Genomic DNA, 24218 nt, shown 5'->3' with positions numbered 1-24218 from the left:
GGGCCAGGGGTCCTGGCGCTGGTCGCGATCCGGTCGCGGACGGGCGCAGACGGGCTTACCTTTGGCGTGCCTTCGGCGCACAATCGGCGCGCCCGCTGCGCGTCAACGCTGCGCGTTTGCACGGTCGCCATTTAAGGCGAAGTGCGCGGGTGGGCGGAGCAGCTGGGAGGCGGGAGCGGGGAGGGAACAGAAGAAAAAAGGGGCGGGGTCGGCGGTGGTGGCGGGAAGCGGGGGGCGTCGAGGAAGGCGGGAAGCACGAAGGGGGACGGGCAGACTACGAAACAAGCACAAATGCTGGAAAATGATACTTAATACGGGCAGAGTCACGAGGGAAAAACAGTACAATACAGGCACAAATGCTGGGAAAAAGATACTTAACACGGGCAGAGTCACGAGGGAAAAACAGTACAATACTGGCACAAATGCTGGGAGAAAGATACTTAACACGGGCAGAGTCACGAGGGAAAAACAGTACAATACAAGCACAAATGAAGGTAAAAAGATCCCTAACACGGGCAAAAACCACGAAGAAAAGAAACAAGCACAACTGATTGGAAAACAGAACAGAGCAGTGAAATCAGGGTCAGCCGCCGGCGCGGCAGGCAGTGAGGCAGAGGGCACAGCAGGGGGGCACACGCAGCAGCTGGTGGCCGTGCGGCGCGGGGGTGTCCCACAAGTGGGTCACACTTACCTGTGTCGCACGGTCGCCTTTTAAGGCCAAGTGCGCGGGTGGGCGGAGCAGCTGGGAGGCGGGAGCGGGGAGGGAACAGAAGAAAAAAGGGGCGGGGTCGGCGGTGGTGGCGGGAAGCGGGGGGCGTCGAGGAAGGCGGGAAGCACGAAGGGGGACGGGCAGACTACGAAACAAGCACAAATGCTGGAAAATGATACTTAATACGGGCAGAGTCACGAGGGAAAAACAGTACAATACAGGCACAAATGCTGGGAAAAAGATACTTAACACGGGCAGAGTCACGAGGGAAAAACAGTACAATACTGGCACAAATGCTGGGAGAAAGATACTTAACACGGGCAGAGTCACGAGGGAAAAACAGTACAATACAAGCACAAATGAAGGTAAAAAGATCCCTAACACGGGCAAAAACCACGAAGAAAAGAAACAAGCACAACTGATTGGAAAACAGAACAGAGCAGTGAAATCAGGGTCAGCCGCCGGCGCGGCAGGCAGTGAGGCAGAGGGCACAGCAGGGGGGCACACGCAGCAGCTGGTGGCCGTGCGGCGCGGGGGTGTCCCACAAGTGTCCCACAAATAGAGACTTTTGAGCAAGCTCGCACACGGCGTTCCCTGAATTCGGCCTTCAACTTTAAATAATAAAGTCACATGAACTATTTTTCACTCCAGTTCACGGACAGCAACTCTTTCAGAAGCCCCAATTCATTTTTTCGGTTTTTCGGGACACTTATCTTCTGCTTAAAGTAAGAAACTATTCCTAAAGAACTAAGATTTCTATTTTTTAGATACTTTATAGACTTTAGCTGCCCGCTGGTATGTTCATAAATATTTTATTCTGTGATGGAATGGTCTCGAATCTTTTTTCTGTATTTAAGAAACCATTTCATGTGTAATTCTCATATACCAAACGAGCAATAATGTATACAAATGTGATTACTTTGGCATTATTCTACAGCTTGAGTGCATACAATATATATGTCTGCAATTTTTCAGTATATTTGAAGAATTTCAAAATGCATTTATGTATTTTGGGGTGGTAAGGTATACACACTACTCTATAGTATGTTGTACTATGTTATACTATGCCTAGATTAGTAAATATGTCCATAGTTAGCGTGGAGTGGGTGTCATGTATTCCTATAGGTTCTGAATCGATCCCCCTATTCCTGACCCTATTCTAGTTAAACAAACCAACAAGTTAACTAGCAGTCAGCCCATGAGGCAGAAAACCCCCATGATGCAGATACCGTTATCTGACGCAGTCACACTACGGCACAGGAACGTGTTATCTGATTAGGTCATAACGCTTGCGATCTAATTAGACAAGCGATATTCCTCCAGCCCCTGATAAGGCATACGGAGTTCTCATAACAAATCAAACCTATGACAACCTGGGCAAAACCCTGCGGCCATTGTTTTGATTTCACCGAGAACTTTAGTAAAAGAATGTGCTAACGAGCAAATCGTATGACATCTTTATTGACGTATCTATGTCCATCCTTACGTCAATCTCGGCACCTTAAAGGTATAAATATTACCGATCTTGCCATATGCAAACACACGCGTGGTGACGAGACGGAGCAGCCATACTTGCCGAAGCCAAGAGCAGAGCAGACCCCGCTGGCAGCAGCCCCGCCTTCCTGACGCGCTGAGAGAAGCTGCTTTCTCCTGCCGAGAATCCAGCACCGGCGTTTCCGGGTAGCCCTCGCAGGCAGCCTGGAATATCGAGACCAGAGAGAGAGATACCATTCCTCATTCATCCTAACTTCCAGGTACAGAACTGAATAACCCCTCACAGAGAATTCTTTAGTTATTCACTTGGCAAAAACAAACTTAACTTAAACTGTAACTATCTATTCCCGCCCTCGTATTAGACTTAGGTCAGGTACACGGGGTAGGCGTATCTAGAAACACCAGTTGAGTACGTTTAGTCAAATGTATATGTGTATGTAATATATTTTATTCATTTAAAACATCTTATGGCTTAGAAACCATATCAATGTTTTTACAGTATTATTTTATACTCTTGCTTTTAATGTATGCACTTTACTTAACTATAAGTATTGCAATAATATCGATCCATTTCTCTTGTATGAGAAAAGAGACTGATCAATAAATAACACCTTTTTATTGAACACGCCCGTCTCTTCCTTTTCTCTACATTCTGATGAGACTAAGAATGCACGTACTGACTGAGTAAAATAATTTGCCTTTTGTTCACACGACTCTCGAGATTGACTCTTGATTAGGGGAGAGCAAAGTTGTCATGTTCTATGGTTGTCAGAAACTAAATCCCTTCTTGTCTAATCAGGGAAGTTAAGTCCTCCTTGAACATTCGAGAAAGTTTCTAGTGAACTCTGAGCTAAGCTGGCAAACCCAAAACTTTAAGTCTAGTATCGACAGTAGTAGACCTAGTTAACGTCTGGCCTAGGCCTTTACTGCTGTAGGTATTATTCCAATGCGCAGAGCCTATTGGGAAGATAGGAACTACACTACAATATCGGATGTTGAGGATGGTGCCACTAAAACGCTGAAACGACTGGAGCGTGTCGAGAAAATTCTTAAAGACGTGGCCATAAAAAATGAAGACTTGGAAGCGCGTAGCCGGCGCAACAACATTCGTATCCTTGGTGTGGCGGAGACAACTGCCACGGGTCGTTTTGACACCTTTGTTGAACACCTCCTCATCGAACTATTCGGCAAAGACACCTTCACTCCTGGCTTTGTTGTCGAACGAGCGCACAGGTCACTGGGACCTAAACCTCGCCCTGGGCAGCCACCTCGGCCTATAATTGCCAGGATCATGAACTTCCGCGACCGAGACGCCGCGCTTCGCGCTGCACGAGAGGCCGGAGAGGTACGGTGGCATGGCAGCCGGTTGTCCTTCTTCCCAGATTTTACGCTGATGGTTCAAGAGGCGTGTCGTAAATATACTGGAGTCAAATCCACCCTCCGCAATCTTGGCTTAAAGTATGGTATGCTCTATCCGGCCAGACTGAATGTTGATGTGAACGGCAGATTCCGCATTTTTGCTACCCCCTATGGCGAATGCCTTCTTGTCTACCTTCTCTGGGGGTTTATCAATTTTTTGGGTGCAGCGATATTGTTTAATTGAATGGTTCTTATTCTTTGTAATTTGCACTGTTGTTCAGCGCTTGTTCGGGGATTGCCTCTCTGGGGAGGATGGGAGGCTGGGTGGGGGTTGGGACGCGTATTGTCTGTGTGGTCATTTATGTTTGTGAGTAATTGCGAGACTCATGGGAGTGGATTGACGTAGGAATGCCTGTTGGTGATTATCTTTGGTGCGGTGTTATGGCCAGGTTAGGTCTGCAGTCTGGCCCGTCCAGACTCACTTTAATGTCTTGGAATGTTCGTGGCTTGAACACCAGGCGGAAACGTAAACAGGTACTGAACTATGCAGCACGTCATAAGGTGGATGTCCTTTTTTTACAAGAGACCCACCTAGTGCAGGCGGACACAATCTCTTTGGCTAGGGGTTGAGGTGTACACAGAGTATTTTCGAGTTACAGCAGATACGCAAGAGGTGTTGCGATTCTTGTGCACAAGTGTGTTCCCTTTGTGTTGACTGATAGTAAGACGGATGGGGAGGGCAGGTATGCGCTGATCACTGGAGTGTTGTTTGGGTACAGAATCACACTGGTAGGAGTATACGGCCCCAACGTAGATTCCCCAGTTTTTTTTCAGGACTTGCAGCTGACGCTGCTTCACTCTGACGTTGATCTGTTAGCAATGGGGGGCGACTTTAATTTGTTAATGAATCCAGGTAGAGACAGCACTTCTCCCTCTCCGGACTGCAAACCGCTGGCCCGCTCAGTGATGGCGGAAATTTGCTCCCACTTTTCCTTAATAGACGTTGAGGCTCGACTGCACCCAAACGCACCTGCTTATACACATCACTCAGGATTCCACAACACTAGCACTAGAATTGACTATTGGCTCCTCTCCCCAGGCATTGCTGGGTGGGTGGATGGTCTTTCCACTCTTCCACGCACGCTATCAGACCACTCTCCTATAGTGTTAACTTTGGCGATCCCGAGGTTGGGTGGCTACGAGAGACAGTGGCGTTTCCCTGGTAAGGCCCTATTGAACCCGGTCTTTAAGGAGGAGATCCGCACTGCCATCGACGACTATATTGATATTAACACCGGCTCTGTCGCTTCCTGGGCCACATTATGGGAGGGTTTCCAAGCCACCAACCGCGGGGTTTGTATTGCCAAGCATGTAGGGGCCTTGCGTGAGATTTGCACCACCTTGACCCGCATTGAAGCAGATATCTCTGCGGTGGAAGGGGAGATGCTCGGGGATCCCTCGGCAGCCCGAGAAGCCAAAAGCCTTGAGCTACTCCTGGAATTTCGGGACGCTGCAGACAGGGAACTGCGGTTCATGGGCAAACACTATTACGGCGCGTCGGTATGGAGAGGGTGACAGGCCGGGCAAGATACTGACGCAAATGCTCCGTCCGCCACACCAGGCAGCCTACATCACTGACATAGTTGACTCGCAGGGCACACGGCATCACTCCACTCCCGATATATGTAACACCTTTTCGTCATACTACAGAACCCTTTACACTTCCACACTATCAGGAGAACATTGCGACCCCGGATCTTTTCTGAATGAGATTGCCATGGTATACCTAGAGAAACATATGCAGGAGTTTTTGGCCGAGCCCATAACGCCGGATTTTATAACTGAGGTCATTGATTCGTTGAAGAGCTCCTCGGCGCCGGGCCTTGATGGGTACTTGGCCGATTTTTATAAAGAATATAAGGAAGAACTTGTACCAAGGCTTGTCAGGGTTTATGCGGAGGCGCTGGAATCGGGCGTTCTCCCGCCCATGCTCCGGGAAGCGGTAATTGTTTTACTGCCTAAACCAGGTCGGGACCCCTCCTTATGTAGCTCTTATAGACCCTTGTCCCTCTTGAACCTTGATTACAAAATTTTGGCCAAAGTCCTTGCAATCCGCCTGGCGCTACTCGTGGAAACAATCGTCTCGCCGGCTCAGTCCGGATTTGTCCCACATAGATCTACCTCCCTCAATCTTCGTACACTGTTCTCTGTATTGCACAGAATTGACCCCTCCACCCCGGCTGCAGCTGTGTTTTTGGATGCGGAGAAAGCATTCGACACCCTGGAGTGGCCCTTTTTTTTTTTTTTTTTTTTAAATCGGTCATGAGTCGAATGGGCATGCCTGAGATGTTTGTGGCGACAGTGGAGTTACTGTACTCGGCGCCCTCCGCCCGGATACGTTTAAATGGCACCATTACTGAAAGCTTTACGCTTTCTCGAGGAACCCGGCAGGGTTGCCCCTTATCCCCACTCCTGTTCATCCTTGCGATGGACCCCTTGGTGCGTCATTTTCAAGAGAAGCACCTCCACAGAGGGCTTCAGTTTCGCACCGGGCCACTCCTCGTCTCTCTGTACGCAGACGACACGGTCTTATATGTTCGGACTCCTCGTACCAATTTGGAGCCACTGTTGTCGGAGATAGCCCGCTTTGGCGAATACTCAGGCCTCAGAATAAATTGGCATAAATCGTCATTTTTCCGCTAACCCCCTCCACCACGCAATGGACTTGTGCTTTTCCTCTAGAATGGAGCGCTGACTCCGTGAAATATCTGGGAATCCACATCCACCTTGACACGGTGTCCATTATCCGTTTGAACTACGACATGCCCTAGACTTTTTGGAGGACCATACGGAGCGCTGGCTCCGTCTCCCCTTGTCCATGGCTGGCAGGATTGCCATCATCAAAATGATTGTTCTCCCTCGGTTTTTTTATTTATTCAACAATATCCGATCCCTCTCACCAAGATCTTTTTTTCGCAACTTCGTTCCACGTTATTGCGCTTGGTGTGGGGCGGTAAACGCCCGCGAGTGGCCTGGCGCACATTGACGCTTCCCTACGAAAGAGGAGGATTCGGAGTACCAGATTTTTTTCTTTATTATTTAGTGGCACAGTGCTCGTATGCGCATCCCTGGTTTCACCCAGATGCTAGAATTCCTTATTTGAGACCTGAGGCCAATATGGCGCTCCCGGTGCCCCTTAACTCCGTCCTTCCTAGTGGGCTTCCCCGGGACCCACAGGACGTACAGCTGCTGTCCACTACATGCTGGGCTTGGGATAAACTACGAAGACTGCTTCGCATTGAGAAGTTGTACTCATCTGCATTGCCGTTGCCTAACCCTCATTGGCTCCCCATCACTGGCAAATCGGTGGTACAGCGCACATTATCCAAATACCAGCTGCACAAAGTTGGGAATCTTTTCCCGGACGGTCATGTTTTCTCCCTGACGGAGGATCACCGCTTCACTGACCGTACATTCATGGACTCTTTCACACTGACTAGACTCCGATCCATGCTCCGTGCTGAATTCCCCACATTCCCGCTCCCTCTTGATGATGCCCCCGCACTCACATTTATAGTACAGAACCAGACGGGGACGCACGTTGTCTCGAAGCTCTACAAACTATGCCTGGCCTCACTTCCTTCCTCAGAAGCAGCGGTGTGCGCCGCATGGGAAGGCGACCTGGGCATTCAGATTACAGACGACCAATGGGCGGCGTGCTGTGCTACCACTAGGGACGTGTCCATTAATAGCAGGCACAAACTTATACACTTTAAGTTCCTGAGGAGGATGTATCACACTCCCGCATTTGCTCATAAAATTGATTCTTGCAGGCCACACTGCTGCCCTAAGTGTGGAACCCCGCAGGCTGACTTTGCCCATCTTTCCTGGACATGCCCGCGGTAGCATGAATACTGGCTAAAGGTGCACTGGGTCTTGGGGGACATATTGGGCATGGAGTTGCATCCCACCCCTGAAATTGCGTTGCTTGGCTACGTTACAAATTTCCCGCGCCCTCTCCACAAACTGGCGTCAATCGGCTTTCTTTTGGCAAAAAGGGAGATACCGCTGCTCTGGTGCGCAAGGCGCGCTCCGACTGTCCGCGCTTGGCTCCGTAGTATGGTCTACTGCAACGTTAACAGTGTAGAATATTCAGAGCAGATTCCGACTGCTTCCCGCCCTGCTGACATTTGGGGGCCATATCGGAAGTATGTTGCGAAACTCACTCAGGAGACGCAATCCCAAGCAATTAATTCCATTGTACCGGAAGGGGTGGGCTCAGTATCGGTACTGTGACCGACTTCACCATTATTTCAGTGTAAGACACGCGCACTCTACGCAGCGAAGGGTAGCTGTTTGGCGTATTGGCTGTTGATATGGGGGTCCAATGGGATGCCTTATGCTGTACCTGTGTCACTGTTGAACTCCACTCCTACTCCAATGGTGTTCTTTAAAACTGGCCTGCTGCAAGATGTATTGTTGTTTGCATTTCTTGATACGCCATACTGAGATTGAGACTGTTATTGTGCTGATTGATCTGCTCTACCGTTCTCGCAAACTTACTGATAAGTTTTGTTTTCTGTGTGTTGCTTATTTTTTTCTGTTGCTGTATGATTATTGTCATTATGGTTTTCTCGTAAACAAAATTGTACAACTGCAATGTGTCATACAGGAAGTCTGCAATCCCGCTGTGCGAATTTCTGATTACTGGATACTGTTCCACTTATTGCTTCTTGTTCGTTCGCCCGATTCATCTGTATGTAAGAGCAAATTGCTTCTTTGTGCAATAAAAAGATAAAAAAAAAAAAGAATGCACATAACACTCGGACTCGAAACCAAAAATCAAGATCTATATAAGGGAGAATCCGCCTATAACAGAATCTGCAAGGATACACGTGTACATGTCACGTGTCTCATATAGACCGAACCACGTGTGCAATAAGTATGGCGCTGCATGGATGGTACAGTGTACTTGTTATATTCATACTCACACTTTGGTGTGTTTGCTTCTTTTCTTTTTTGTTTCCTTTTTCTACAGAGTCACTCATTAGGTTACTACACCAATAGGGATACTTGTAATTCACAGCCCGTTCACACATTCGTAGCAGGTCCATTTTTCTGACACTAGGTGCCGGGAAGTTGACCTCTAGGTAATAACCTCCCCTTGGTCCTGAAGAATGCTGCGTACCCTTCGGGGACACTTTAGCCGAAACATGTCGACCCTTTATAACAAGGTGAAGGGAGATTAATGTCCCATATCACCGACCACTTCTTTTAACTACCATACCTTTGATCCCTGAATAAACTTAGGATATGGACAAGGGTAATGGTTTTTAATACACTTTTCACTCCCCCCATGGCCATCATTTAGGTTTAGAAGTGCATCCCTGTCTCCAGGTGTATGCCCACCCTCTATCAAACCAAGTTTTTAGAGGGCGAGGACAGCCGATGATGAAGTATGACACCGGGCGGTGTGTGAGGCCAGTCCATAACTTTTTATGAGATGCCCCCATTGGCAACGCATCTCCCCCTAACTCTGTAGATACCTTTAGGAACACAATCTAGGGGCAGTCTTCTTTTGTGGATTCATAGTAGAGTGGAGGCTGGCTTGCCCCTTAGCCCCAAGCCTCTGGTTCCTACCCTTGGCATCTGCTGAAGTTAGTGTGTATGTATATTTTTATTATACCACGGTTACTGCTGAGTGCAGTTGGTGCGCCTGATATGCTTTATGGTTATGGCTGAGCATATTGAGGGTGGTGGGGGTGAGGGACTGCTCTGGTGCTGCAGTTTTAAAGGGGTGAGATGTCTTTGGACTCCTGAAGAAAGACCCGGAAGACAGATGGGCAGAGGACAGTTTCAAAACATAGGGCAACAGGACTGTATCAGTGATAATATGCTGCTATGAATGTGCAATCAAATAAATACTTTATCCCAACCTAAACTCTCATTTGAACTCAAATGCACTGGGCTGGGTCCAGCATATATACAGACACATAAGGAACCCAGTTATTTTTTAAAAATTAAAATAGAACACATTTATATACGCATCGGTCTCTTTCAGTCTCTTCCACATCATGGATGTTAATTATGGTTTAGATATATGCAACACTCTACAAATAAAGTGCCATAGGCGATAGACTGGACTGAGATCTTGTAAAACTTCAAAATACAATCAATTTTAAATAATGGATAAATACATAAATGCACTGCATTAAGTAAAGCATTTCTCAAAAGCTTTCATTTTGCCTCTGGAAAGCAATGACATGCGATGTGGCATCAATATGGGAGACTTGGAGCTTCAAGATAAGGTGCTGAACTAGTTTCTGTGATGTAGTGAGTTTTTAGTTTGTTTTAATTATACATTGCGATTTAATATGAAAGTAGTAAGGGCACTGGGGCAACAATAGATATCACAAATATGGTATGATGTAGGAGGCAGCTCAATTCTGCTTTTATGCTCTACAAAAACATTTTTTGGTTTCGATGTGGAGAAGTGTGGCTCAATGGTTAGAGCGGCAGACCCTGATGAAGAGGTCTGGCCCGGGACCAGGGTTCAATTCCCGCCTTGGCGGGTCTTGGGCTCAATTTCCTCGGACCTGATAATTCTCACCTCAGTGCCTATTCTAATCATGCGTCCCACTCTGCAACTCTAGGCAATAGCTTGCTTAATCTCCACAACTGCCCCAACAGCGCTGGGATGCCTGGCTTCACCTTGGGGGTGCCCAGGAGTGGACATTTCACAGGGAAAAGCCAGGAAGGGTTCCACAGTGGTAAGCGTACAGGGCCAGGAAACCCCGGGTATAAGTGCGCTTTACAAGTACAAATTCATTTCATGTATGGGTAATGCAAAACATTATTAATTTTTGCAAAAAATCCTCCAAGATAAAAATTGAAACACCTATATAGTTCATGTTAGAATGAACTTGGATGCAAAGGGGGCTGCTAGAAAAGCAAAATATGTGATGGGTGAAAGGCTTTACATAACCTCAGCCATTTACCCAGGCTGCATTCCAGTGATTTCCTCTTTGCTATGTTGTGTGTATTTGTAAAGCACAATATCACCCACAAGGGAATCGTGGCGCTAAACAGCTGTGTGTGCCTAGCCTTCTAAATGTAGGATGATTAATTGAAAAGCAGTAGGAGGCTCTGATGTGGAATGGGAGGCTGTTCCATGCTTTAGGAGAGATGTAAGAGAACACCTGTCCTCCTGATCTGGTTCTGTGTATGTGTGTGACTAGGAGTCCTTTAGAGTGTTGGTGTCAAGGTAGCTGGTGGAAGGAGAAGCGCCTATTCTGGTAGTTGGTGCCTAGGTTGTGTAGTGCCTTGAATGTGTATGAGGCGTTTGAAATGAGTGTGTTTGTGTATCGGAACGCCGTGGAGCTCTCAGAGGTGTACTGTGATGGAAGTACAGTGTGGGAGATGGAGGATGAGCCTGGCTTAAGAGTTCTCAATGGTTTATCGTAGCGTAGAGGCTGTTCCCACAGTACAAATTGCTGGTGACTAAGGCACAAGTGGCAACATTTCTGACTGGTGTTGCTTGGGAACCATTTGAAGATTTTCCTCAGCATCTTCACGGTGTGGAAGGAGGATGCAGTGATGCCATTGACTTGTGCGGTAATTTCCAGTTTGCTGCTGTTGATTATTCCAAGGTTCCTGCCATGAGTGCTGGGTCAGGGAGTGGGTCTGAATTTGCCAGACACCTGCTGGTGTCCCATGGCGAGGTGTCCTTGACAATGATTACTACTTCTGTCTAATTGGTGTTGAGCTTGAGACAGTGGGCTTTCATCCAGTTAGCGGCTTCAGTTATGCAGGCGATTAACTTGTTTCTTGTGTTGAGGGTCTTTATCCAAGAGGGAGAGTATGAGTTGTGTGTAATCGGTGTAGGTGAGGATGATGATGTGTGCAAATTTGCCACAAAGATCCTGTATGCATTGAAGAGGTTGGGGCTGAGCGATGAACCATGAGGAACTGCACAGATGAGTTAGTGGGCTTCCGAGGAGTAAGGTGCCAGGCTGACAGCTTGTGTTCTCTTCATTAAGGAGAAGATCCAGCGGAGATAGGGTGCTTGGATGCCAATCTCATGCAGGCACCTGATGAGGATGGGATGTGAAACCGTGTCAAATGCAGCAAAGAGCTTCAGCAGCATGAGGAGGGTAGTGTTTCCTCTATCATGGATCATGCAGATTTCATCTGTGGTGGTGATGAGTGCTGCTTCTGTACTGTGGTTGAGCCTGAATCTGAACTGTGTGGCGTCAAGCAGCTGGTGGTTGCTGACACTGCTGGAGAGGCTTTGGTTGAGTAGTTTAAGTTTGTTGCCCAGTATTGTAAGAAAGAGATGGGTTTGTAGTTGGAAAGTATGGCTGGGTCAGCAGGTGGTTTCTTTAGCAGGGGCATGACGGTGGCATGTGTCCAGGTGTCTGGAAATGTAGCCAAGTCGATAGAGGTGTTGAGGATGGGTGTTAATGCTTGGTGCGATCTGCAAGAGCTACACCTTTGGCGTTCCATATCTGCTCAAGGTAGCGTCTTAGGGTTGATTTGTGGCTGTCTGTATCTGTGATGTCTTAATTTGTTCTCAATTTGCACTCCAGTTACTTGCAGTGGCGTTTCATCAGCCTCAGTTCCTCTGCAGACCAACTGGCCGGTGTATGGGCTGTTGCCGTTGGGGTGTGCTTGCAGGGAGCCAGAATGTTGGTGCATGCAGTGATCCAGCTGTTGAGGTTCTTGATAGCTTTCAGCAAGTTGCTGGTGTGCTAGGGCCAGTGTGCTGAGAGGATGGAAGCCCACTACTCTTCTGTGATGCTTTCCAGCTGCGGTGGGTGGTTCCAGTGGTGGTTGGTCTGTGGTTTTTGCCTTTTTCTGCGTTTATAAAAGGAGAAAAGAAAAGTTTTCTTTTCATTTTTCAAGAGCAGGCAGTGGTCCTTGAGACCACTGCCTGCTCTGAAAAATGTTTTCGTTACCATTCCCAAAAGTGAAGGGGTCCCTTTGGGACCCCTTCCCATTTGCGAATTAGTTATCACCTACTTGAAGTATGTGGTATAATGCGAACATTTTGCGACCGCATTTCGGTCACAAAACATTCTTACTACTACGATTTGGTATTAGGAAGTGACGCCCTAAACTCCCCCCTTCCTAATACTGAATCGGTGTGCATTTGCAATTCCAAATTGCGATACGATTACATGTTACCGAATCGCAAATTGGAATTCATACATACCAAAATGCATTTTAACGATCGGAAACAGCCCGATTCTGCGAATCGGGCCATTTGCAACAGGTAAAATGCATGATACATGTGGCCCTTAGAAACACAAAAATGGGGTAAGAAGAATATTTGAGTTAATTTTGGCCACTGGTAATTACATAGGCCGTGTTCCAGTCCAAATCGTAAAATGAGCTGTAGCATTGTAGACAGTTTGCAGCCAACCTGGGAAATTCTCATCTAAAAAGTACAATCTATACAGACAAACTTTCTTTCTGCCCGACAGCAATGCTCGAGCAGAAACGGTTTACAAAAATGGCCTCATTCTGTATACGATGGTAGTGACGAGTGAATAAAAAACACCTTTTAAAATCTAGTTTATCCACAGTTTCGAGCTGGTTTTTGCACCTGGTCACAACTTTAATTTTTAAGTCTTGCCTGAGAAAGTGCATGCGCTTTCAGATGTGAGCTATTTTGTTTACTTACAGGGGGCTTAGAACCCACTCACTCCTTACCATTGGTTGGCTTTAAGGTCATTCTCATTTCCTTGCTTTTGATTGGGTAGCACATGCTGGCTATACTTCTCATCTGTATATTCGTCCTTCCACTGGAGCATACCTCAAGTACTGCTTCTTGCCCAGTGTACTTCCACTGTTGACGCTTTCGGAGCGGCTTTTTTCTTATAGTTGCAGCACTCCATACGAGAGAATATGTTTGCAGGCTGTTGGGCCCCCACCTTCCGTACTGCAGATTGTTTGTTTATGATATAGTGTAAAATAGGTCAAGGGGCGGGCATTAGAATACTTTGCAAGAGCATCAGATTACGTTACACAATGTAAGACTGATTTTGTTTTGTGATTGTTGATGGTTTTTTTATCGATGTTAAAAGATGCCTTCCTTAGCTTTCGCTGAAACAATCTTAAGCACTTAAACTGGTTGCTTATGAAGGACCAAAGCAACTGAGGTTGCTGTCTGCCTGTGTTTCAGATTATTCTGGCATAATTGGAACCTGCACATTTCTCAAGTGAGTATGATGCCTGCCTAGACCGGTGGAAATCTTTTTGCAAAATTGGGGATGAAACCAAATATCTATCTGCGGATCGTGTTCTGGCAGGACTGTTTTCAATACACTAATCCCATTCAGAAGAACAGCCTGGGCACGAGTTTTCACTTCTTTAGTCATCAACTGAATAAGAATTAATTGAATAAAACACTCATAATCAGCAGTAGTACCACTTCAGTGGAATTTCTCGATTTAAAACTCAATATCAGTCATAACCAGATAGAAAGCACTCTCTTTCGTAAGATTACTGCAGGTAGGTATTTCAATCCTACATGCATCCAGCGGTGATCCATCCCATGATGTTTGTTTATTTTATTTAGATAAGAACAACACAACGGATTTTCATACACCTACCAAGAATACCAGACATGTTATTTAATGCTGCTATTGTTACGCAAGATAGAATTCATACGAAATTGCCACCATTTGTAAAATTCTTGCTTTGATAAATTGCATACTACAACTGCTAATTGAAGGTTATCATTCATGGCCACACTCAATACAACTACTCTAAAGTATAGATTAAGCCACTTTATCTCAGCAACAGTCTGCAATTACATATGAGCATATTAAATATGACTACTATAGTCTGTATCAGGCCAATTTCCTATAATCAGACATGCGATATATTATGTCCTGAAGAGCCAAAGATTAGCTGGTGGTATGAGCAACTAAAATATGCTCTGTCCTCGCAATAGTCTGCAGTACATGGTGTAAAATATCAGATGGAATTCATCAATTAATTTATGCTTATATCTCTATATTCCTATTACCAAATAGCGGTCTTGCACTGACTGACATAACAGCAGTCCCATTTCTATGCAGACTAGCGACCGCATTACTACAATTCACTGCATTTAACGCTGTGGTCTTTCCTCGAGATTTAATGTACAAAGTCAACAAATATAATTAATTTTACAATGCAGACAAATTGACTAAGTATTGTAAAAAAAATTATCACAATCATTTTTTATGTTTTCTGACAACTTGTGTCACTTATCACCACTGTTACACACACTTTGGAACTTCTTATAATTTATCATGCTCAGCCCACTGTTAAACTTTCTATTGCAATTTAAACACAATTGTGATGGTTGCGGAACTATGTGAACTAGACCTTGTGAGGTCAAAACTCATCCTGTTTCCATTTTCCCCAGGCAGAAATAAAACATAATAATGGACGTTCGGGTGTGGCTTGCGTGATCTTATCCAGGATCATAGGGCCAGATGCATCAAAGGGTTTTGCCCATTTTGTGTCTATGGGAAAATGTGTTCATGCATATGGCCCTTAACTCATTCTTTCAATAGTGGGCAGCCAAGATACCTGTGAAATGAGCCCCAGTTCTTAATCGGGAGCCCTGCTTTCTCGGAACAGTGCGGCTGATGAATGAATATGAGTATATATATATTTTTGTACTTTCTTTAGCTCCTTCGTGCTCAGCTCGTCATGAGGCACGGTGGCGCTGTGCTCATGACGAGCTGAGCTCGTCATGTCTGCCGCAGCGCCCACATACGGGGCTAATTCCCCCTCTGTGCTGAGCGTTCTAAGAAACGGGCGTGGTCGTGACGAGCTCAGCTCGTCATGAGCACAGCGCCACCGTGCTGCGAGCACCACGGCGCCGCGCGCGGACCCCCTCCCCCAGCACAGCGGGGGAAGTAGCCCCGCAGCGAAGTGGTTAAAAAAGACATCTCATTGCAACCAATTTTAATGTTTTTCAATGTCTTTTTAATAATATGCAGCCTATTCAAAGTGAGTATTATTTTTAGATTGTATGATTTTATAAAGTATTTGAAGACTGAACGGTGATTCATTTTGACCGAGACATTTAAATCTTAACCACTGTAAAATTAGGAATACAATTCACAAACTATGAATTTGAAAGCAACTATATTACACTGAAAATCGGACTATGGTACTAAAGAAAAATAATGTTTTCTCAAACCGTGAGCTGTAGGGCATAATATACCTATTGATTTTACTAAAAATGGGAGTAGGGCGATCTAACCTGCTAGTCCATTGACGCCAATGAGTCCAGCTGAACTTGCAATGCTAACCACATGTCCATGGTTGGAGGCCATCATGGCTGGAAGGAAAGCTTTGCATGTCTGTAAAACAAAATTGAAATACACATTACAGTCAAGCATGTCTCACTGTTCCCCACACAATTTTCCCCACATGAATCCCTAACTCACTGTGATGATTAGTTATTCACAGCGGCGGCTCCTCCGCTAAGGCAGAGGAGCATGGAGCCACCGCTCTAAGAGCAGTGCAAAGAAAAAATAAAATGATAATAGCAGAAAGTTATTTTCATTTTATTTTTAGTATTGAGCTTGCAACCAGGTTAGGGTGGGGCGGCTGAGCTGGCTTGACGCCAGAGGGGGGGGAGGAGCAGTGGTTGCTGCACGATAAGTGTGCATGACGGTTTGGCCGGCAGTCTTGGGCCCGCCAAACAATCATGCACACTTAGAATGTTCTCCACCGGCTATATTGCACAGCCTGGGTGGCAAACATTCACAGCTTCCCACTCCCTTTCTGAGCGCCGAACGACCGCGCTCAGACCAATCACGACGCTGCTGTCATGCTTGTGGCTGGCTAGGGGAGCCAGGGTGGTTTCTGCGTCAGAGGAGAGGTGGCTGGTGGCGACCGGCAGGTACATTTCTTTTTTAATATTTTTTTTCTAACCCTCGCCCAGCCTCCCCCTGTCCCAATTCCCTACCAGCCGCCAAGGATTATTCATTCTAGACCAAGGGTCTTCTACCTTTCCCTTAATTAGATTTACTTATGTTAAATACCGAGCTACTAACAAATATGATCAGTTTGATAAAATTGACACTTCAGACAAAATACCATAAGTGGTCAAGCAGTGTAAGATTACTAGAAGTGCATCAGCAGTTATATCAAAAAATGCTTAGCCAGTTTGGAATGCCTCAACATTGGCAACACAGAACAACCATAGATGTAATGCCAGTGGCACCAGGGTACTAATTAGCAGTAGGTTTCCCCAATGCAACAAGATTTGTCATTTAAACAGGCATTCAAACATCAGCTTTACATACAGCTGGTAAATTCAACCATTTTTCTACAAACATCAGCTTATGAGTTCTGAAAATACCCACATTTTTCAAATGTTGTATACATATATTAAACCAAGTAAAGGTTTCTAATTTAATAGGCTGGGCTGCACACATGGAAGCTACTTGTTGCTAGCTGGAGAGCTACCAGTAACTCATGAGCTACTCGTTGGAGAGGCCTGCTCTAGACTCACTACGTCAGTGTTGAGTGCATAACTAAAATATACATCACAATCTGTCCCCAGTTCAAATAAAAACACATTGACAGTTTTGTCAACATGGTATATTGAAAAATATAACTTGCTCGTACAAAATGCAAAAGAGGACAAACGTTCCTGCTAGCAGTTATTATTCACAAACAACTACTCAAACCGCGCAGTACATTTTCAAAGGACTTGGGCGTGAGTTCTGCTGATAATTATAATTCCAGGAAAGTACTGCTGCTAACAAAATGGGCTGTTTCCCACAGTAAGTTCAACATGAATTCCTTATGCAAGCAACCACACCCAAAGCCGTCGTGACAGTGAACAAATGTCTTCCAAGTAACAATGATTAGCAAATCCTCCCGCAGAGAGACGAAAGTGTGTGATTCTTTCAGAGGCATGCACACATACGAGTACGCACGAACACCGCCAGCACTGTGCAGAAAGACACAAGAAAAGCAAACAGAGGGCTGTGAGAATCAATTATGCAAGATGAAAACAAGCTGTTCATGCGAGGCAGACATATTTAGGTGATACAATACCAAATATTATACACCAACAAGCACAAACGGCGTTCATTAACGCCCTTTGTGTTACTGTCCTCAGCAAATCAACTGCCTCTCGGAGTAAAGTGGTTTTTTGAAAAAGTATATAGTTCCACAAGTTCATACTTAGTGGAGTGTAATCAAAGTCACTGGAATTATGAGATTCTGCGGTCCTGGCTTTTTCCATATAATTAAAGAATTGCTGCACATGTGGCGTAATCAACAACAATGTGCTGCATCATTTGCATATTTCAACATGCCAAATGTTTCTGGCTTTAACGTATCACATGCTACTAAAAAGGTACCACACGTGGTGCAGTGCAATTGTATCCCACCGTTCAATTGCTGTATTCGGGTGTTTCACTTTTGCAAATGAGGTGAAACTTTTGCCCAGTTAAACGTGTGTTAAATTGATAAAATTGCAAAAGCACAGAGCTGCATAAGGTGTTGCACTATGCCACAGAATCCGTCTTTTCTTGCTACATAATTTAATGAATGCTGCAAATAAACTGGTTGTCATTGTAGCATAATTGCAGTGGCCACGACCACGAGTGCAATGTTCCTCTCGCTCACTATCCGACATAGGTGTGCCAGATAAACAATGCCGCTGACCGCGTGACCCGCAGGGGAACAATGGGCGGGGCAGCGCTTTAGTCCCACCCGGCTAGCTCCAGCAACCTATGGGGCGCCCCTCCCCGCGTCCACCTCTCACCGGCAAGGGGGAGGGCCTACCTGTGGGAGGGGAGGGGCACTCCCGCTACTTATACCCCGGCAGCCGTAGCTCGGCCTCTCTCCTTCCCGGTTTCACCCGCGGCTCTGCTCTGTTACGGTGTCGTCGCGCGTCGTTGGTCGTCGTCGTTAAGCGAGGTATGTGCTACCGTCTCGCCTCCCCCCCGGCCTCGTCCCTGGGCATGACCAGGTTGCACGGGGCCCCAGTGGTAACAGCCACGGGGGGGTTAGTGGTGGCAGCGCTATGAGAGCGGGCGGATAGTTACGGGGTCGGGGGAGCGAGCTCGCAGTACCGCGCGGGCCGTGGAGTTTCTTTGGGATGCGGGAACTTTCCGCGGGAAACAATGCGTGTCGCAATTGTAAAAATGACGTTGCGGGGGAGGGTGTGCCTGTGAGTGACCGAGCCCAATCCCTCCATGCTTTCCGCGGGATAAGGCGCGGGTCGCAAACTATTGAGGTTGTTGTCGTACGAAGTGTGCCTGTGAGTTTCGTATCGAACCTCTTCATGCGGGATATGGTGGTGACCGGAGGGAGTGGGGCGAGGGCCCAGAGTGCTGCACGGGTCGCGAAGAGGGTAAGAGCGGCATATCCCCGTTCCACACATTCCAGGCGCAGCATAATGTGGACACTTTTGGTGTGTTGCGGGCACGGCAGACCCGAGGTAGCCGGTGTCCCGTCTTGGAGCCAATTTCAGGGCTGTCTTGGTGAGGGTTGTGGACGCCTGTGCAGCTCCTGTCCCTGCCTTGCCGGAGGACTACCTCCCTGTGTCCTGCAGTCTTCCCTCTTGAGCACTTTCGCTGATGTTTGTTATATTAACAGGCGCACTTAATTTACTGTCATTCTGATCGCTATACACAGCCTGTTCACCCCTGGTGAATACGAACTCTGTGCGGTGCGGTATTTACGGTATGAGGTAAAGGCCTCCTATCTTGACCATTCACTAGAAAATGGGGATGAATATGCAGGGTGTTATGCTTACCCTATCGATACCACCAAAACAAATATACCCCGCCAACCACCACTCCTTTGTACTAGGCTCTTCGGAAAACGAGGTAGCCGCTGTCCCGTCTTGGCGCCAATTTCAGGGCTCACTCGGCGGAGGCCGCGGACGCCCTGGCACCTCCTGTCCCCGCCTTTCCTGGGGGCTACTTCCCTGTGTGTCCTGCAGTCTTTTAAACTTTCCAGGCACAGCATGAGGCAGACGCTGTTTGGCGTGTTGCGTGCACAGCAGACTCGAGGCCGTGCACGAAGTTGCGGGCACACGTTGCCTATACCGCCGATCACCTAACAGACCTGGCCCAATTGCAGTGGCTGTAAACGCAAATAACACCCGGCTGGCAGCAGCCCATGCTCAGTGTCATCCCGACGGGGATTCATTGTCGAGGCAGGTAGTGATTAAGAGGTTCCCGTGCAATAACGCCCAGCCCCGCGCATACCGGGAGTCCGAAATACAGTGGGGGTACCGGAGTAGAGTAGACAAGGGAATAATAATTGAAGAACAGCCAGATAAATATGCAGGCAATTGTACCGCCGGCGGTTGGTGCATGGCTGGTGTACCGCCTGGGTGTGAACATGAGTGTGAGCTGCTGCAGCCATGTAAAACGAGTAATTCGGTGTTGTCTTTCAGGTCGCGCCCGGGGAAACTTTGGAAGGACTGGCGGCCGTGTTACAGGCAATTAACAAGTATATCATCCGGTAAATACAAGGATGCGTGTTTCATGGAAGGGTGTTAGTTGTAAATACTGTGGTGGGTAATAGCGTGGCCCAGCAACTTGGGGTTACCAGTAGGCTCGGCAAGGAGTAGCGCAACCTCACGTATTTTCTCACCTGTAGGAACCCGGAAGGGTAGAAGCCACCGTTATGGATAGTCGCGGCGCCGCGTTACCACAAGATGGGCTGTGGGCAGAATTTTTGGCTGTGGCACAGGCGAAGGGGCCAACGTGGGCTCAGGGCTTCATCGAGGCACGTAGGCAAGAGGACGCCGGTCAAACCAGTGCCCCCACTCCTGAGGATGCGACGGGTCCCTCAGGTGGAGCAACGCGAAGGTCCACTCGGAAGCGAAAGCACACACGCAAGGAGTTCCCGGCCGAGGCATCGCGAAAGGAACCTAGACCGACACCACCGCCCCCTGCGGCGAGGCCTACCGAATTGACTGTGACACCTAGCGTGGTGCATGAGACCGCCGCTGGCCTAACAGACTTGGCCCAAATGGGTAAGGCCATGGACGAAATGTTGGGGTTAATGGCACTCTTTCAAAAGCGTTTAGATGATGTGGCGGCTGTGCAGTAGGGTATGGCACCCCCCCCGCTCCCACAACCTCTGATCCAGTGCGGCAAGTGTGGGCTCAGCAAGGTGCTCCTACTGCACTATCCCACGGTTCTGGGCCTTCAGTGGCCGGCTAGCAGGTTCCCGCAGCCGCCGTACCGGCACCAGCTGCAGCTGCGCCGCCTGGCAACCTGGCCACCTCTCAGAACGTCGTCCAGGAGTCGGCGCCCGCCCCGGCTAGTGCGGTAGTGGGTGCCGCAACTAATGCAACCAGCGGCACGGCGAGCACTGGTGGTTCAGCAGGTATAGCACGACCCAGCCCGGCGGTGGCCGTCCCAGCTTAGGTTGAAACAGGGCAACCAGCCGGAGTGGGGCCGACCAAGCCAAATGTTACCCAGGCTCCATTGGCATCTGGCCGTTGCTCCCTGGCATGGCAGGTACCACAGGCTGCCAAAGAAGGGATATGGAGGAGGGAGTACATTGATATTTTGACACTATTAATGCATGGCACCGCAGGAGCAGACACTAGAAGGATGGGGGGGAAAGAGGATGAGAAAAAAGTCAGGAACCAGCGTTGGCCAGAGAAAACAATAGAGAATTCGACTGAGGCTTTTAACATCTTAGCAGCGGTAATAGTGCAGAAGGACCCGGCCCAGAGTGAGGCACTGATGGAATACGCCAACACCATCCAACAGGAAGCAAGGGAGTCCGGGGGGATGGGTTGGTTTTGGTATGATCAGGATTTTAGGAAAACAATGGCCATTTGTCCGGACTTAGAGTGGGACCAGAAAGAAATTCAGCTCTGGATCAAGCATATGTGCAGGACAGGTAGCGGAAAGAAAGACACACCATACAAGGCACAGGGTGAGTTAGACACCAAGAAATGGGAACAGTTCCCGAGGCGTCCCTTTAAGCAGCCCTTTCGTGGGGGTCGGGGTAGGGGCCAGGGGACCGGACCGAGACGTTTCAACTCTGGAACATGTAGACTGTTCAACGGGGGAACATGCACCTGGGGTAGAGCCTGTAAGTTTGCCCACAACTGTAGCAAATGTGGGGCCCAGCACGCAGCCATCACTTGTACCAACGGCCAGAACCCCCCCCTCCGCCCAGGATCAGAGAGCAGACGGAGCACGCCAGTAGGACATTGGGTGGGGGACAGACCGGGGGATGACAATAGTCAGCCACACGCAGATCCCCCCCGGGCAGAGCCTACCGCAGGGACACGGCAAGGGCCCTTCTCCTATTGTGTTGCAGAATTTTCTTCCTTTAGTCAGACTGTACCCGCTTTTGAAGGAACAGGCGTTGTTGGCTGAGGGTTTTGTAGATGGCTTCAGAATACCTTACAAAGGACCACTGGGTTGCAGGGACGCTTTGAACCTTAAATCAGCCAGGGAACTACCACTGATTGTTAGCGAGAAAATTAAGAAGGAGGTTGACCTGGGGAGGATGGCTGGCCCATTTCCTTCCCCCCCCCTGGAGATTTTTTTTTTTTAGTTTCACCACTGGGAGTTGTGCCGAAAAAGCAGCCTGGGGCATACCGCCTGATTCACCACCTATCTTACCCAGAGGGCAACTCTGTCAACCATTGGCTGGAGGAGGGGGCTTGTTCCGTGTCTTATTGTTCTCTGGACATGGCCATTGATATGATAAGGAGGATTGGCAAAGGGGCGTGGCTGGCCAAGGCTGACATCGAATCGGCGTTCCGCCTCCTGCCCGTCCATCCAGCTAGTCAACACTTGTTAGGCTTCAAGTGGGATGGCGGATTCTTTTTTGACCGCTGCATGCCGATGGGTTGCGCCGTCTCATGTGCCTATTTCGAGGCATTCAGCTTCTTTCTCCAGTGGGTCCTCACCAACAAGCATGGCATCTCCCAAGTTATACACTATCTGGATGATTTCCTATTCTTTGGCAGGGTAGGTACCCATGAGTGCGCAGAGGGTTTGCGGGCCTTTGAAGCACTGGCAGAACACTTGGGAGTGCCCTTGGCTCCGGGCAAGACAGAGGGGCCAGCACAAATACTCACTTTCTTGGGCATCGAGCTGGATACCATCAAAGGGGAATCTAGGCTCCCAGCTGACAAGGTTGGCGAATTGAGGCAAGACATCAGGTCACTGATCGGTAGGGACAAGGCGACATTGGAGGTTGTTCAGAGCCTTTTGGGCAAATTGAACTTTGCAGCGCGAGTTATACCAGCAGGCAAGGTTTTCTCTCGCAGGCTAGCGAAGGCTACGGCTAACATTAGAAAGAACCACCACCTAGTGCGCCTGGGTCCTGGGCTGAGAGCAGACCTAAAGATTTGGGATGAATTTTTGAAGAACTTCAATGGGACTGTGATTTGGAGGGCGCCATGGGAGAGCAGCCAGGAACTTTGCTTGTTTTCAGATGCATCTGGTAGGGAAGGTTTCGGGGTGATATTTGGTGAAGAGTGGTGTGCCATGCGATGGCCCAACGCCTGGCGTAAGAAAGGGGTGACCGCGAACATAACAGTACTGGAACTCTTCCCCACAGTGGCGGCGCTGCACCTGTGGCCGGGCGGGCTGGGCAACAGAAAAGTAGTCTTTTGGTCAGACAACATGGCCGTAGTCCAGGCGATCAACGGGGTGTCAGCCAAATGCCCCCTGGTTCTGAGTCTGCTCAGGGAGTTAGTCAGGGCGGGTTTGCAGAGTAACACTGAGTTCAGGGCAAGGCATATTGAGGGTGTGAAGAATGTGGCAGCTGACGCTCTCTCTCGCTTTCAGTGGCTCCGTTTCTGAGAGGCCTGGCCGCGGGCGAGGGCGGCGATGACACCATTCCCGGCGCCGCTGTGGGGACTCCTTCGGTGGGGGAGCGGTTGAAGATGATGGGCCAACGTTCCTTGGCACAGGCCACCCGGAGAAGATACGCGGCCCAGCTGACTACTTTCAGAACAGTGATAATGTCCCTGGGAGCTTCTGCTTTAGGTCTGGTACAACAGGTTGAGGCTTTTGTGGTGTGGGCCAAGGAGGCGGGCAAGGCACATTCGTGGGTGTGCGGCCACCTGGCGGCCTTGAGGCACGACACCAAACTTAACGGGGCCGAGGACCCCACAGGTTCATTCAAGGTTAGGGCAGCACTCAAGGGGTGGGCCCGGGATGAGGTCAGGTCAGCCGACAGGAGGGTAGGAATTGAATTTCCCGCATTGCAGCGTATGATAGACACTTTGCCGATGGTCACCAATTCAGCATTTGAAGCCCAGCTTTTTTCCACAGCCTTCTGCTTAGCGTTTTTTGGCGCCTTTAGAGTGAGCGAGTTAGTGGCTAAATCCAAGTCGGATAGATTTGGGGCAGCTTTGGATATGGTGGACGTCTGTGCAAGGGACGCCCTGGTGCTCAGGGTTCGTAAATCCATGACGGACCAGGCCGGGAGGGGCGCGACAATAGTACTACTGGCTTTGGAGGACCCCAGGTATTGCCCGGTTGCTACGGTCAGGGAATACTTGATGATCAGGCCACTTTTGGGAGGGCACTTCCTCATTCATGCCGATGGCACACCCTTAACCAGGTACCAGTTGGAACGCGTAATGGGCTCAGCCCTGGCCAAAGCAGGTTTGTCTGGGGCAGGT

At 48.4% G+C, this 24218-nt stretch overlaps 1 protein-coding gene across 3 annotated transcripts in view; it reads right to left on the bottom strand.

Moving 5' to 3' along the window:
* The window catches only part of SDR16C5 (short chain dehydrogenase/reductase family 16C member 5), a 222525-nt gene that overhangs the window by 60314 nt on the left and 137993 nt on the right, over positions 1 to 24218 (bottom strand). For all 3 annotated transcript variants that reach the window (XR_013610536.1, XM_078687282.1, XM_078687281.1), the window contains exon 4: positions 15831 to 15930. Coding sequence is in view for 2 of the 3 variants with exons in the window: in XM_078687282.1 (XP_078543408.1) it covers positions 15831 to 15930 (100 nt within the window). In the remaining variant the exon portion in view is untranslated. The remainder of the gene's footprint in view (positions 1 to 15830; positions 15931 to 24218) is intronic.

The sequence above is a fragment of the Lissotriton helveticus genome, chromosome 4_1 (genome assembly GCF_964261635.1).
Source record: "Lissotriton helveticus chromosome 4_1, aLisHel1.1, whole genome shotgun sequence".
Lineage (NCBI taxonomy): Eukaryota > Metazoa > Chordata > Amphibia > Caudata > Salamandridae > Lissotriton > Lissotriton helveticus.
This window is presented reverse-complemented; position numbering and strand designations above follow the sequence as displayed.